Source organism: Physeter macrocephalus, chromosome 11 (genome assembly GCF_002837175.3).
Source record: "Physeter macrocephalus isolate SW-GA chromosome 11, ASM283717v5, whole genome shotgun sequence".
In the NCBI taxonomy this organism is placed as follows: Eukaryota; Metazoa; Chordata; class Mammalia; order Artiodactyla; family Physeteridae; genus Physeter; species Physeter macrocephalus.
Window position 1 is genome coordinate 52,091,516 of NC_041224.1, and position 12,387 is coordinate 52,103,902.

Consider the following 12,387-nt stretch of genomic DNA (forward strand, 5'->3'; position numbering starts at 1 on the left):
GCATTGGCAGGCGGATTCTTAACCACTGCGCCACCAGGGAAGTCCTGCAAAGCACTGAAAAAAAAAGGTCAACTGATTTTTCCTAGCACCCCATGGTACATAGGGCCGGTAATCACAATTTTACAAAAGAGAAAATGAACCCAAGGTTACACAGCTTGCCCAAAACTAGTAAATGGCATTGTCAGAACTGAAGCCAAGGCTTCTCATTTCCAGTCTTAAATTCTTTCCACTTCATGTTACTATGACCTACTTAAAAGACATTATTCTAGCAAGCAGTGGTTAATTAACTCAATTTAAAGATACCATCTTGGAAATGGCAGCCCTCAGCATGACAAGCTACATATACTATGCACACTCCATGGTGAGTTTCACTTGCCTTAGTTTACTTAAAGGAAAACCAAATTACACTACATCAACCAAAACAACAACAGCAGTCACTACCACTGCTTAAGCAGCTTCCACAGTGCAGACACTAGGATAAATGCTTCATATGTATTAATGCATTTATTTTATCCTCTTAACTAGCCCCATTTTACAAAACAGGAAACTAATGCTGAAAAGTTAATCAGATTACAAACTTAGTAAGGGTAGTGCTCCAGTTTAATCCCAGGCCTATTCCCACTCCTCAAAAACCACAAAACCATTGATGTTCAAGTAGCTACAATGTGCCAGTTGTTAAAAATGTTATCTCTTTTAGCATGAACACATACTACACAGCCACATCCATAAAATTTTAAAATGTGAGAGTCACAGAGATTACGTAACTTGCCCCATGACAAACAGGCAACAAGAGGCAGAGGTACACAAAAAGGTCCAAGTTTGCTATCCCTTATTGTTTTTAACAGCTGTATCACATGGACACAAAGTGTCATAAGCTTGTAAACATAAAAACCACAAGGAGGAGATTTTCAAACATACAGTGATGAAACTTTAATAATCTGATAGGTACATAATATTTAAGAAAACTGACATTTCACACACTAGTTTTTGACTCCTCTCATGACCTGTAACACTGCACTTGTTTACACATGAATTAGAAACTATACTGTAATTTCTTCCTTTATGAAGAAAAGTATCACCCCTCCACCATACAAAAATAATTCACATCTTAAAAAGCTATGATGTTCCTCATCCAGCCCAGAACCTAGTACAATGCTATATAATAAGTAGATACTCAAGCATTATATATATCCGGACCGACAATGGTGTAGGTTCTAGGTTGGATGCTAGCAGTAAACAAGGTCTGGGTTTCTATTCAGAATTTCTATCAGCCCTCAATGGGACAAAAGTAAGACGTGACACGCCAGTCAAACTAGCATCGTGTGCAACCCCATCCTGTCAGTAAGGACTGTAAACTACAACTTTAATGATGTTACAAAGTACATCGACAGATTCCTAACTTTTATGATGTCACAGATAAGAAATAACTTAAAAGAAAAATCAAATCCCACTTAATTCAACAAGCACCACCAGCTTAGGCACATTTTTGTACAGTCAGTAATCGTTTATACCCCATATCCCATTTAAGCCTGTGCTATGAAAGCTCCTACAACAAACTAATAAATGAATCTTTTGTCCTTCAGGGAATCTGGCATATACCACATAAATGGGAACTGGTCCAAAGCAAAGTAGCACCACCAGGATGAGGAAGCTAACTAAAAGTGCAATGTAGTCGGAAGCCTAACTTTAATGCTCTGAGGAACAAAACTAGAAAATAAATTGAGTAGTAAAGATAGTCTGAATAGCAAAATAAAAAATGGAAGCAAAATTACTTATCACATCTCAAACTATCATAGTAGTAACATATAGTTGTTTTGAAATTTCACTGCAATGATTTTAGGGTCAAAAGTAAAATGGTAAAGTAAAAATGTATACACCAAAGGAAGACGACACTAGAATACCTCCTTAATCATGCAACGTTGTTTGTATGGGTCCACAAATCCTTAGTGAAACCACTGGGGCCAGACATGTTTCAGAACTGTCAGATTTTAAGAGAGTACAATAGTATATATACCATTTGTTAATTTAAACCTCCCAGTGGCTTCTGGAACAGTTTCTCTCAATCAATCACGGAAACATTTGTGCAATGAAATATATGAATATTAACATCAATTAGGATAAATCAAGACTATAAGTAGCCTCACTTTTGCCACCAAACTTAAGAAAACACTTCATTTTCAGAATGTTTGTATTTCAGAATTAACAATAAAGAATTCTGGATGGCAATTTGGTTTCCTCCTTCAAAGGCAAACTGGTCCTTACAAGGTTTGGTAATTTTCCTTTTTAAGTTCAGAAATACCTCCAGAAACAAAATGAAACGAAAAATCCACTTAACAAGTAGATTTTAAAGTAATTTTGCCAAAAAAATTTTGTGGCTGAGTAACTTTTCCCCTAAACATTTACAGAAGCTATGAAACGTAGAAAATGTTCAGTCATAAAATTTCTGTTGGATAAGAGGGGGGAAGACTCAGAGACCAGGCCAAACTGAACAACACTGATGTTTCCAGCAACAATCTCTCCTCAACTGTATGAAATCTTAAAATAATCACGTACTATGCCTTGTGTTAACCATTTGCATATGGGTTTTAGTCTCTCTTCTATTAAAATGGTATTTCACTAATGAAATCAGTTTTCTAAAAGGCTTCGCACACTGTCTTAAACATAGCAGTCATCCAATAGGTCATTTTATTATTTTTTAAAAATCTACCATAAAGATAATTCATACTCATTATAATAAAATAAATCTGGAAAACACCAAACGTATATTTTTTAAAATCTCTTAACTGTGTCATCTAAAGACAACCAAACTGAACATCCACACACTTGTGAGCGTTTGCACAAGATTTTAAAAGGCAGCAAGAATGTAACTGAGTTCTTAACAGATTACTTTTCTATCCTATCGATAAAAAGAAAGTAGCACTGCTTAACTCAGCATTATTGTGAGCATCAAATAAAGCAATGTGAAAGTTTTCTGAAAACTGTAACAGAGAAGTAATTGCAAACTAACAGGCAGAAAGAGATGAATGAAAATGATGCTAAGTTTTAAGCTGTAATCTAGAGCAGCCAGTGGTTCTTAACCCTAGCTGCATGAGAATCACCTGGGGAACTTTTAGAAAATACTGATTCCTGGGCCCCCAACAGAGTAACCAAAACCAACTCTCTGGGGGGCAGGAGCCTGGTATCTGTATTTTTAAAAACGCAAATGACTCTAATGTAGAGCACTGAGCATAACTGAAGAAGTTGGAGTGAGAAGAACATAAAAGGTTACCGTTTTCAGATTCTCCAAACTAGAAAAAATTTAAATTCTACCTACCTTCAACAAAACACCTTGAGTAGGTATGAACCGGTATTAATTCTCGACAAGGTGAAAAAAAAAAAAAAATCCTTAAACATAAACCTCCTATGAGTACATGCACATGTACATAATATACCTTAGATCATGTTATCTGTGATAAAATCCGAGTGGTGGAATTATGGGCAATTATCACTTTTTTTATACTTTTCTGGATTATCTAATTTTTAAAATGAAAACATTTCACTTTTATAATCTGGAAAACAATTCTGTGAAGCCATAATACAAACTACTATTCCAGGTTACCAGAACTGCCACATAAGGCTAACTCGGGCTGTGGAGTTTATGGTGTGAATGGTTAACTCCCGGAATTGCACCATACCGAGGCCCTTTTATTGTAATGTGTGACTATAATTTAACTATAATTTAGTTAAATTATAGTTAACTATAATTAGTTAACTATAATTTAATCAACTTATAGTTGATTAAATAAATCAGCAAATTTCAGCCTTAAACCCTAAGCCATTGTTCAGTCTCTTCATTAAAGTCATTTCTGATGCCACCAACTGGTAATATTGACTGCTTTTTCCTCTAATTCCTGGACAATTCTCATTTTATTTATTTATTTATTTAGGTACCGAAACCCGGGAATTCTCACTTTATTTTACATGAGTTCATGAAAGAGAAGAAAAAGTCTGAAGTCTTCTGTCCTTAATTCAAAATGCCTAGGAGATGAATGACATGGGAGAAAGACACTGTCATACAGTACCAGAAAATTTTATCTATCTCCCCACCAGGATCCTTGACACACACCATATTTGACACAATAAAATAGCTGAAAAAAGTACAAAAGTGCTTTGATAATAAACATAATCCACCATATATAACTGCATAAGTCAAATGCAGGTTTTAATAGCTGAGGTAAAAGGGCCTGATTTTGTGAAATGAAAATGACATACACAACTTCTGAGGCTGGACAATATTCCAGCAAAAGTTATGAGGCTTTCCAACACAGCAACAACTTGGTGAGGGATAAAAGGCGAGTGCCATGATTCACGTACTCTACAAGTAAGTACATTTCACAACCAGTGTTTAAGGAGAAGACACTAGTGCTGTTGAGAAAAGCACCTTAAAAAGAAAAACTGTTTGGAAAATAGTAAAGACTATTAATCTCTGATAGACTGCTGCCTACAAAGAAATATGCAATTAAAATAAGCACCAAAAGAAATATTTTTAAAAGCAGTTGTTAAGAAAGTCATCATATGGCCCTCAGTATTCATTCAACAAACCTGTTATGTGCCAAGCAATATGCTAGGCATTACAGAGACTAATGTAAATAAAAGACTATGTCCTCACCCCCACAAAGCTTCTAGCCCAGTGGGTACCCAAAAAAGATTTATGACAATTTTGTCCCCAAAATGCTTCTCAATGCCACAGTTCTGATTAAAGTTTCCTTAACATCCAAACACACAACAGTTTTTAAAAAAGCAAGCATTACAGTGCACTATGATACTAAATTATATGAAATTCATTTTATGTGGTTGATTACTATATTCTTATTCGGCATACAAATTTTAGAAAGCTTTACACAGTAAACATGTAATTAATTATACTGAGTGTGGTACTTTCCACACATAATCAGGCATTATGTTTGGATAAACCTGTAACCCCAAAATATACTTGTTTCTATAGTGGGAACAAAACAGATTTTATATAGCAGTTTGAATCTTTTTTAAACCTGCAAGCATTTTAAGTGAGTGATATGCTGTTTACAGGTGAACCAAAAGAAAGTTTACACCTATAATCTCTAAAAGAAGCTAATGAGGAGTTAGCTCTACCTGTTCAACTGCTTTCTTAATACACACCCAAATAATGACAGTAACTCTCACTGGTGAAGTGCTCTTCTAGGTTACTTATTAAAAATTTCATAGCAAAGAGAATGTGAAAAGACTCAGAAGTGAGAACCAATCTAAGCTTAAAATTTCACCCCACTAACTCTATGCAAATAAATTTTACAAATATGTTAACCATAAATATTAGGACCCGCTATAACGTTATCAACATTTGTTACAAGTTTGTGAGTTTGTGCTTGTAATAACAGCATTTAAAAAAATATTCTACAATATACTTAAGAATGCAGATTCCTTTTCCTCTAATCTGTCAAAACATAATCATTTTAATACAAAAAAATTGTTTGAGAAAGTGACTGCACTTATAAGAGAACGAGCTTAATATTTCACCTACGTAACTTTTCAAGACCCATGAAGCTTCTCTTGCCTTATCATTTGACATCATTTAATTTTATTGCTACAGTAAGCCACATCATCATAAGAATTATTTATTTTGCCTAACAAGCTATTAAATGTGGTGTCTTGCTGTTGTCTACATGACTGTCTCTAATCCCTTTCTTTATTCTTATCCTTTTCTAGTATTCCCAGCTAAAGATATCCATACTGACTGAGGACCTATGAGTTTTCCTGTTCCTTCCTTATACATCTATTTTAGCTAAAAAAAGAATTTTTCTTCTGGCTCCTAGCTACATATAATTATTAAATTTCAGAATTAAGAGACCCTTACAGATGGTCTAGTAAATTTTCCAATTTTATAAAAAGGAAGTATACCCATTGAAGGAAAAGTAGTATGACCAAGATGCAATTACTTTCAAGATAGATACTGCTAAGTGAAATAAGATGTGACAAAAAGAACATCATATTACAATACTATTTAATTTCTTGAATCCTTAGTTTTAAAAATCTGTTAATTATTGATATTTTTAAAAGTTTCCCTATTCAAGTTTGATGTCTAAAAATTATTTTTAAACTTAATTTAAAATTTAAAATAATCTTACTTATAAGCATCTTAACTGTAAACTAATTCAAACTAGGTTCTTAGTTTGGGATTTACATTATGTTCTTTCTCATTCACAGGATTTTCAGAACAATGATAAATGGAACTCAAGGAGACAAGAGCTATTTATCACACATGTCCCAGAATGAGTCTCATGAAGTACTCAGTTGTAGTGTGCTGCAGACAATTAATGTTACGACTCCTGACTAAATACTACAAGATACCTTAACATCAGAGTTACGGAAATATTAAATTTCAAGTATCCTTATAATCCATATAAGAGGAAAAAATTAACAGACTTATATATATACACACACATACATACACATATACATATGTATACTGAAAAACTTCTTAAAATGGTAATTGCTGAATTTATTGCTAAAGGTAGGATGAGTGAAGTTCCTAATGACTAAAAAAGAAAAGGATACACAGAGAAATTAAAAGTAGGTGAGAATGAATAAATCAAATGAGATTTACTTTACATGCTAAAATCAGTAATCAGCTTAAGTAATTTGGGACTATGATTAATACATAACATCTATCAAACTACCACAATATGCTAAATAAATGACATGAATCAAAATCATTATAAGAAATCACAATAAGAAACGGTTAATTCCTGATGTACTTATTTCTGAATTTTTTATGCTTCCTCATTTTGAAATTGCCTCTGGGTTTGTCAGCAGAGGCTTCTCAACACAAGCTTCTCTAACACAGGGAAATGTATCTCTCAAAGTGATACACTGAGTTAAGAATCACATTAAAAGCCACAGATCTTCAAGATAACTTTGTTACTCCTCTAAACACCATTTCTACCTCTGCCATTCCCATCTCATCTAGAAAATGCTTCTTTGCCCTTTTCAATTTCCTTTGGCACAAATAGGGCACTCTTGCAAACCTACAAAAACTCTCAGTGAGATGGCATCAAGATGTGCCTGGTCCCAATACTCATGCAGATTGCTTAAGATCAAACTTGACTATTTCCTTCTTTTCAAGGTTAATCGATTCAACTATTTTACTCTAGTTCAATCAACATGGTCTACAGCAGTGAGTAGCATTTAGGATCACTTAAAGCAGTAAAGAGTGTTAGGTTTTTAAAATGCTGCAGCTGCATGGAACTTATATGTAGGTACCAGGATCCAGATACCCACATCATGCCCACCCTCTGACACTGTCCTTATAGGACCGAGGGAGAAATCCGTAATTATTCAAGTAAGTATTTCACTTACCAGAACCTTTTAAATATATCTAAGTCCCATTTATATTGTTAAAATGTTAATTTAAAACAACCTTTACCTATTCATTAAATCACCATATCCTAGAAATATATTCTGGCCTACTTTAATAGTTATAAAATCGAAATCATTAACATATCCCTATAACTTAAAACTTTTTATTTTTAAGCTAATTAGTCATGGATTTTTTTCCCTACCTTGTTAGTATGATTGGTAAGGTCTTTTTGAATTTCACTGAAAATTAGAATGTTTAATGGCATAAATGCAAATTAAGTTAACCAAGTCAAACAAAATACTAAACACAAAGGTTATAAAATTTTAATATACTAGAGAAAACAGCAAGGAGCCAAGGTGAAAGATTTGGTAGGAATTCCATCAATACTCTGCCAATTGTGGGGCAAGGTAGACATGTATTAAACCGTATTTTATTCTTCAGGTCTTCACACTACGAAGGAAGAAATATTATGAAACTTGACTTTGTAATTTTTTCAGAAGCAAGAAAGAACTGGTCTCACTTTCAGGTCAGCTTCAGCCAAATCTTAAGGGCTACTAGTCACCCAAAGCCTGGCAACAGTAACTTTTCTTCCTTGACCCAACAAGGCAGAGTGCCAGAGGGAAACAGCAAAGAGTAGCACTATATAAACAGGGCAAGTGGCACAAGAGCAGAGGCAAGTTATATAACCAAAATATATTTTAAAATATGTTTATAACTCGTAACAACCTTTGCCTTTGGTTGGTTTCTTGTTTGGAGTATCAGTTGAAACAGTTAATTCAATATTATCTGGATCGCCTCCTTCCTCTTCAATAGCCTACATTAGAAAGAGAAGTTAATATGCTACACAGTCTATCTAAACTTATTTTAAAAAACGAAATGAAAAAAAAATTAGCAAACCTTAAGCCTCAAGACATTAGAATTGCCAGTAATTTCATAAACCAACTTCACAAAGGAGCAATTAAACTACACGAGTGAGAGAAACTTTCAGGAGGAAATATCATTAGGTATCAAAATCGCATGGAGTTTTACATATTACCCAGTAAAGAAAATTAACTAACACATATTATCATACTGAACAAAAGTCTAAATATTCTCGATTGCAGAAAAGTTGCTAGCTACGAAAGTAAAGAACTAAAAGGAGCTTTCCTAATTTCTATAGTACAAACTTATTTCTCCTCTACTACAATTCCAACGCTCACTCAAACCAGAAAGATAATCAGGGAAGAAAAAGAAGATTATTGCGCTAATGCAAAAACTGAAAACCCTGCGGAAAACAAACCCTTTCTCTTACCCACCCATCAACTCCCACTACCAATTACCCCCCAATATGGGGAGGAAACGGTTGGACACAATTAAACGGTAACTTCGCAGGAGTCACCAAAGTAACCAGTCCCTACGAGGCCAAGAAATGCAAGCGCTCACCATCGCTAAAAGGCTGGGGACCGAGCGCCTCCCGGGTCTCCACGATCGCCCTTGGGAGGCCGCGCCGGCCATCCGCAGCCTGGCAGGGACGTCCCAGGGGAGGCAGGGGTGTGCTCGGCTGCGGCGGCCGGTCCCGGGCGGCTCGCGGGCCCCTCGCAGGCCCGGCCCGGCGCGCGGGGGCGGGGGCGTCGCGAGAGGGTCCTCGCCCTCCCGCGCGCGCGGGCGCCGCCCGGGGCCTCCCCATCTCGCCGCCCCGCAAGCCCCGGCGACTGCGAGCGGCCGGGGGCTGCGGCGGAAGTGGGGACTCCGAGGCGCGGCCTAAGCTCGCCTTCCCGGACCTAGCCAGGCCTCACCTGCTTGAGTCGGGAAACAAGCACAGTCTTGACTCCGGTGATATCCAGGTTCCGCCGTTTCAGCTCGGACTTGAGATCGATGACCCGCAAATCGGTGATCTTTTTACCTTCCGCCTGACCTGAGGCGGCCGAGGCTGCCACAGCACCGGTAGCGGCAGCCATTTTAGAAGAACAGCGCGCTGCCTAGGCAGCGAGTAATCTGCAGGGCGGCGGCAGCAGCTCCAACTTCAACTCAGGCCTCGCCGGCCGCCGGCGCCGCACAGCGCTGCGCACAATGAGCCACTAGCCCCGCCCCCTGTCCGCCACCCCGGCGCAACCTGCAGCCTCAACCAGCACCCGGATGAGGGGCGCGCGTGCGCACTGGCGGGAGGCGGGGGATGGCGCCCTGCGCGCGCTGCGGAGCCGGCCTCTGCCACCTGGGCGGTGCGACCCCCCCGCCCCCCCTTGCGTGGACTGGGAGGTCAGGCGCGTTCAACCTCACCAACGTCCGCTGTGCCGCCGTTCACCACCGCTTCGTTAGCCATTTTCTGGAAGTGTCTCTAGTCTTGAACAACCGCAGTGAGCTGGGCACTCTCGGCATAGATAGTGCGCGCGTCACTCAACACAAACCAAGGGGCGTGTGCGCGCCCTAAACCTCTTCCAGGGAAATACTTTATCGGTTCTGCTGAATAATCGAAAAAATGTGGCCACTGTGCACGAACTAACTAGGTTCCCCGAGTTCCGTTCGAAGGCCGGAAAGAAACTCTGGGGCGGTTAATATAAAGAGTATAAAGGGTTATAAGAATATAATAGGGCTGGCCTGTGTGACAAGTCCCACTAGCTGTCTCGGGAAAACATGCCTTTGCTCAAGAGAATTAGTCTATTCTAGGGCTGCCCATCTCACTGAAAAAGCAGGACAACTTCCCTTCTGCACTGGCCTGTTTGCCATCCTCTTCGGGGGTCCTGATGGCTCAACACAAAATTGATTACTGAATAAGGAATTTAGTTTGTAAGTACTCGTTACCGTTCTCATACACTGTGTTCACTGTTTTGTCCCCCTCAAAGTTTAGGATTACAAGAACAATGACAATCCTCTTCGGCGGGACTAGCCTGTACAAGTGAGTAATTTTAGGCACTATTATTAATCATCAAAGCATAAGCATTTATGGAATAAAACTATTCTATAAATTCCATGAATAGAGTATGACACACAACTCTTACTGGCATTTCCTGGTTTTAAAGTTGATGAGGTCTGTGTCACTTTAGGTTGCTTTTCTCATTAACTAGAGCAAAAAGAAAAACTGGATATTATAAAATAATACCCGCCAGTTAGGTAGTTTTTTTATGGTTTATAATGCACTTTGACATGCAATAACCTCTTAATCTTTCTGCATTCTCTGAGGTAGATCTCTGCAAGCCTTAGAGAGATTAAATGGCTTGTCCGTGTTCACATAGCTGGTATGTGGCCAAACTGGTGCTCAAATCTGGTCTCCTGATCCCAAACCCACCTCTGCCTCTATTACAAGTTGATTCATAGACATAGAATATTAGAACTCAAAGGATCTTTAGAAATATTCTGGCTCATTCCTCTCTCTCTCTCTCTCTCTCTCTCTCTCTCTCTCTTTAATAGATGAAGATTTTTAAGATTTTTACCTAGGGACCCCACAATTAATTACTGACAAAATTGGCACTAAACCTCAGTTCTCAGGCCAGTGTCTTTTCCACCCTGCTCCCACCTTCTGTGGACACTTGTAAAGAGGGGTTATATTAACCCAAAGCTAATGTTATATGTAAAATGAATGAGTTTTTGTTTTTAAAAAAAATCTAATAATGGAGTTATCTTACAATGGAGACCTGTACCTTCTGATCTGATGCACCGGAGGATACATCACCTGCCAAATTGCCAAGAATGTTTAACCCAAATCTCATCATGAGAAAACAATCAGACAAATCTAATTGTAGGACGTTGCACAAAATAACTGCTCTGGGGACTTCCCTGGTGTTGCAGCAGTGGTTAAGACTCCGTGCTCCCAGTGCAGGGGGCCCAGGTTCCATCCCTGGCCAGGGAACTAGATCCCACATGCATGCTGCAACTAAGAGGTCACATGCCACAAATAAGGAACTGGTGAGGGGCAACTAAGACCCGGTGCCACCAAATAAATAAATAAAAGTAATATCTAAAACAACAACAACAAAAAACTGCTCTGGACTCTTAAACAAAGCAGTGCAGCTGTCCTTTGGTATCAGTGCAGGATTGGTTCCAGGAGCCCCTCAGATACCAAAATCTGCAGATGCTCAAGTCCCTTATATAAAACAGTGTAGCATTTGCATATTACCTATGTACATCCTCCTGCATATTTAAAATAATCTCTAGATTACTTATAATACCAAATACAATGTAAATGCTGTGTAAATAATTGTAAACACGATGCAAGTGCTATATAAACAGTTACCAGTACGTGACAAATTCAAGTTTTGCTTTTTGAAAATTTCTGGAATTGGGGGGAATATTTTTGATCCACAGTTGGTTGAATCCATGGATGGTTGAATGCATAGTTATGGAGGTTCCAACTATATCATGAAAGTAAAGTTGTGGAGCAGTTCTACAATACAGATACATGATAACTAAACTTTATGTGTGACTGTTGTTTGGAACCTGGATCAAAGAATGAAAAAGCGGCTTAAATGGACAATTGGGAAATTTGAGGCAATTGGGAAATGTGGCTTTGTATTAGATTGTGTTATGGTACCAATGTTAAATATCTGGAGTGTTATATCATGGTTATGTAGAATGTCCTAGTTCTTAGGAGATATTTGCTGAGGTTCTTAGAGGTGAAGTGTCATTCTGTCTGCAATTTACTTTCAAATGGGAGAGACAGAGAGCCCAGCATGAGAAAGAGAAAGAACATACAAATGTGGCAATAAGTTAAAATAAAATAATGTGGCAAGATGTTAATAATTGGGGAGACAAATGTGACAAAATTAGGCAAAATTAACAATTAGGAAATCTAGATGAAAGGCATAAGGTTGTTCACTGTATACAGTTTAAATTTTTTATAGGTTTGAAGATATTCAAATTAAGTTGGGGGAAAACCCACACATAAATCTAATTTTTTGTAATAGAGAAAAAATAAAATGGACACAATATATTTTTTCACTTTTAACGTGTAGGATATTTAATTTTGTCATTTAACCTATGATTCTTGTTTTTTGAAATTATCTAAATAATCCACCTTTAAATGAATATTTTTTAGTACACTA

At 37.8% G+C, this 12,387-nt stretch overlaps 1 protein-coding gene across 2 annotated transcripts in view; it reads right to left on the minus strand.

Annotated features, from left to right (window-relative positions):
* Nucleotides 1-9,417, minus strand: part of SLTM (SAFB like transcription modulator) — a 44,454-nt gene extending 35,037 nt beyond the window's left edge. For both annotated transcript variants that reach the window (XM_024128718.3, XM_024128717.3), the window contains exons 1-2: nt 9,148-9,417; nt 8,099-8,186 (exon numbers count right to left, since the gene is read on the minus strand). In XM_024128718.3, coding sequence (XP_023984486.1) covers nt 8,099-8,186; nt 9,148-9,309 — 250 coding nt within the window. In that variant the 5' untranslated portion in view covers nt 9,310-9,417. The remainder of the gene's footprint in view (nt 1-8,098; nt 8,187-9,147) is intronic.
* Between the last annotated feature and the right edge of the window lie 2,970 nt (nt 9,418-12,387).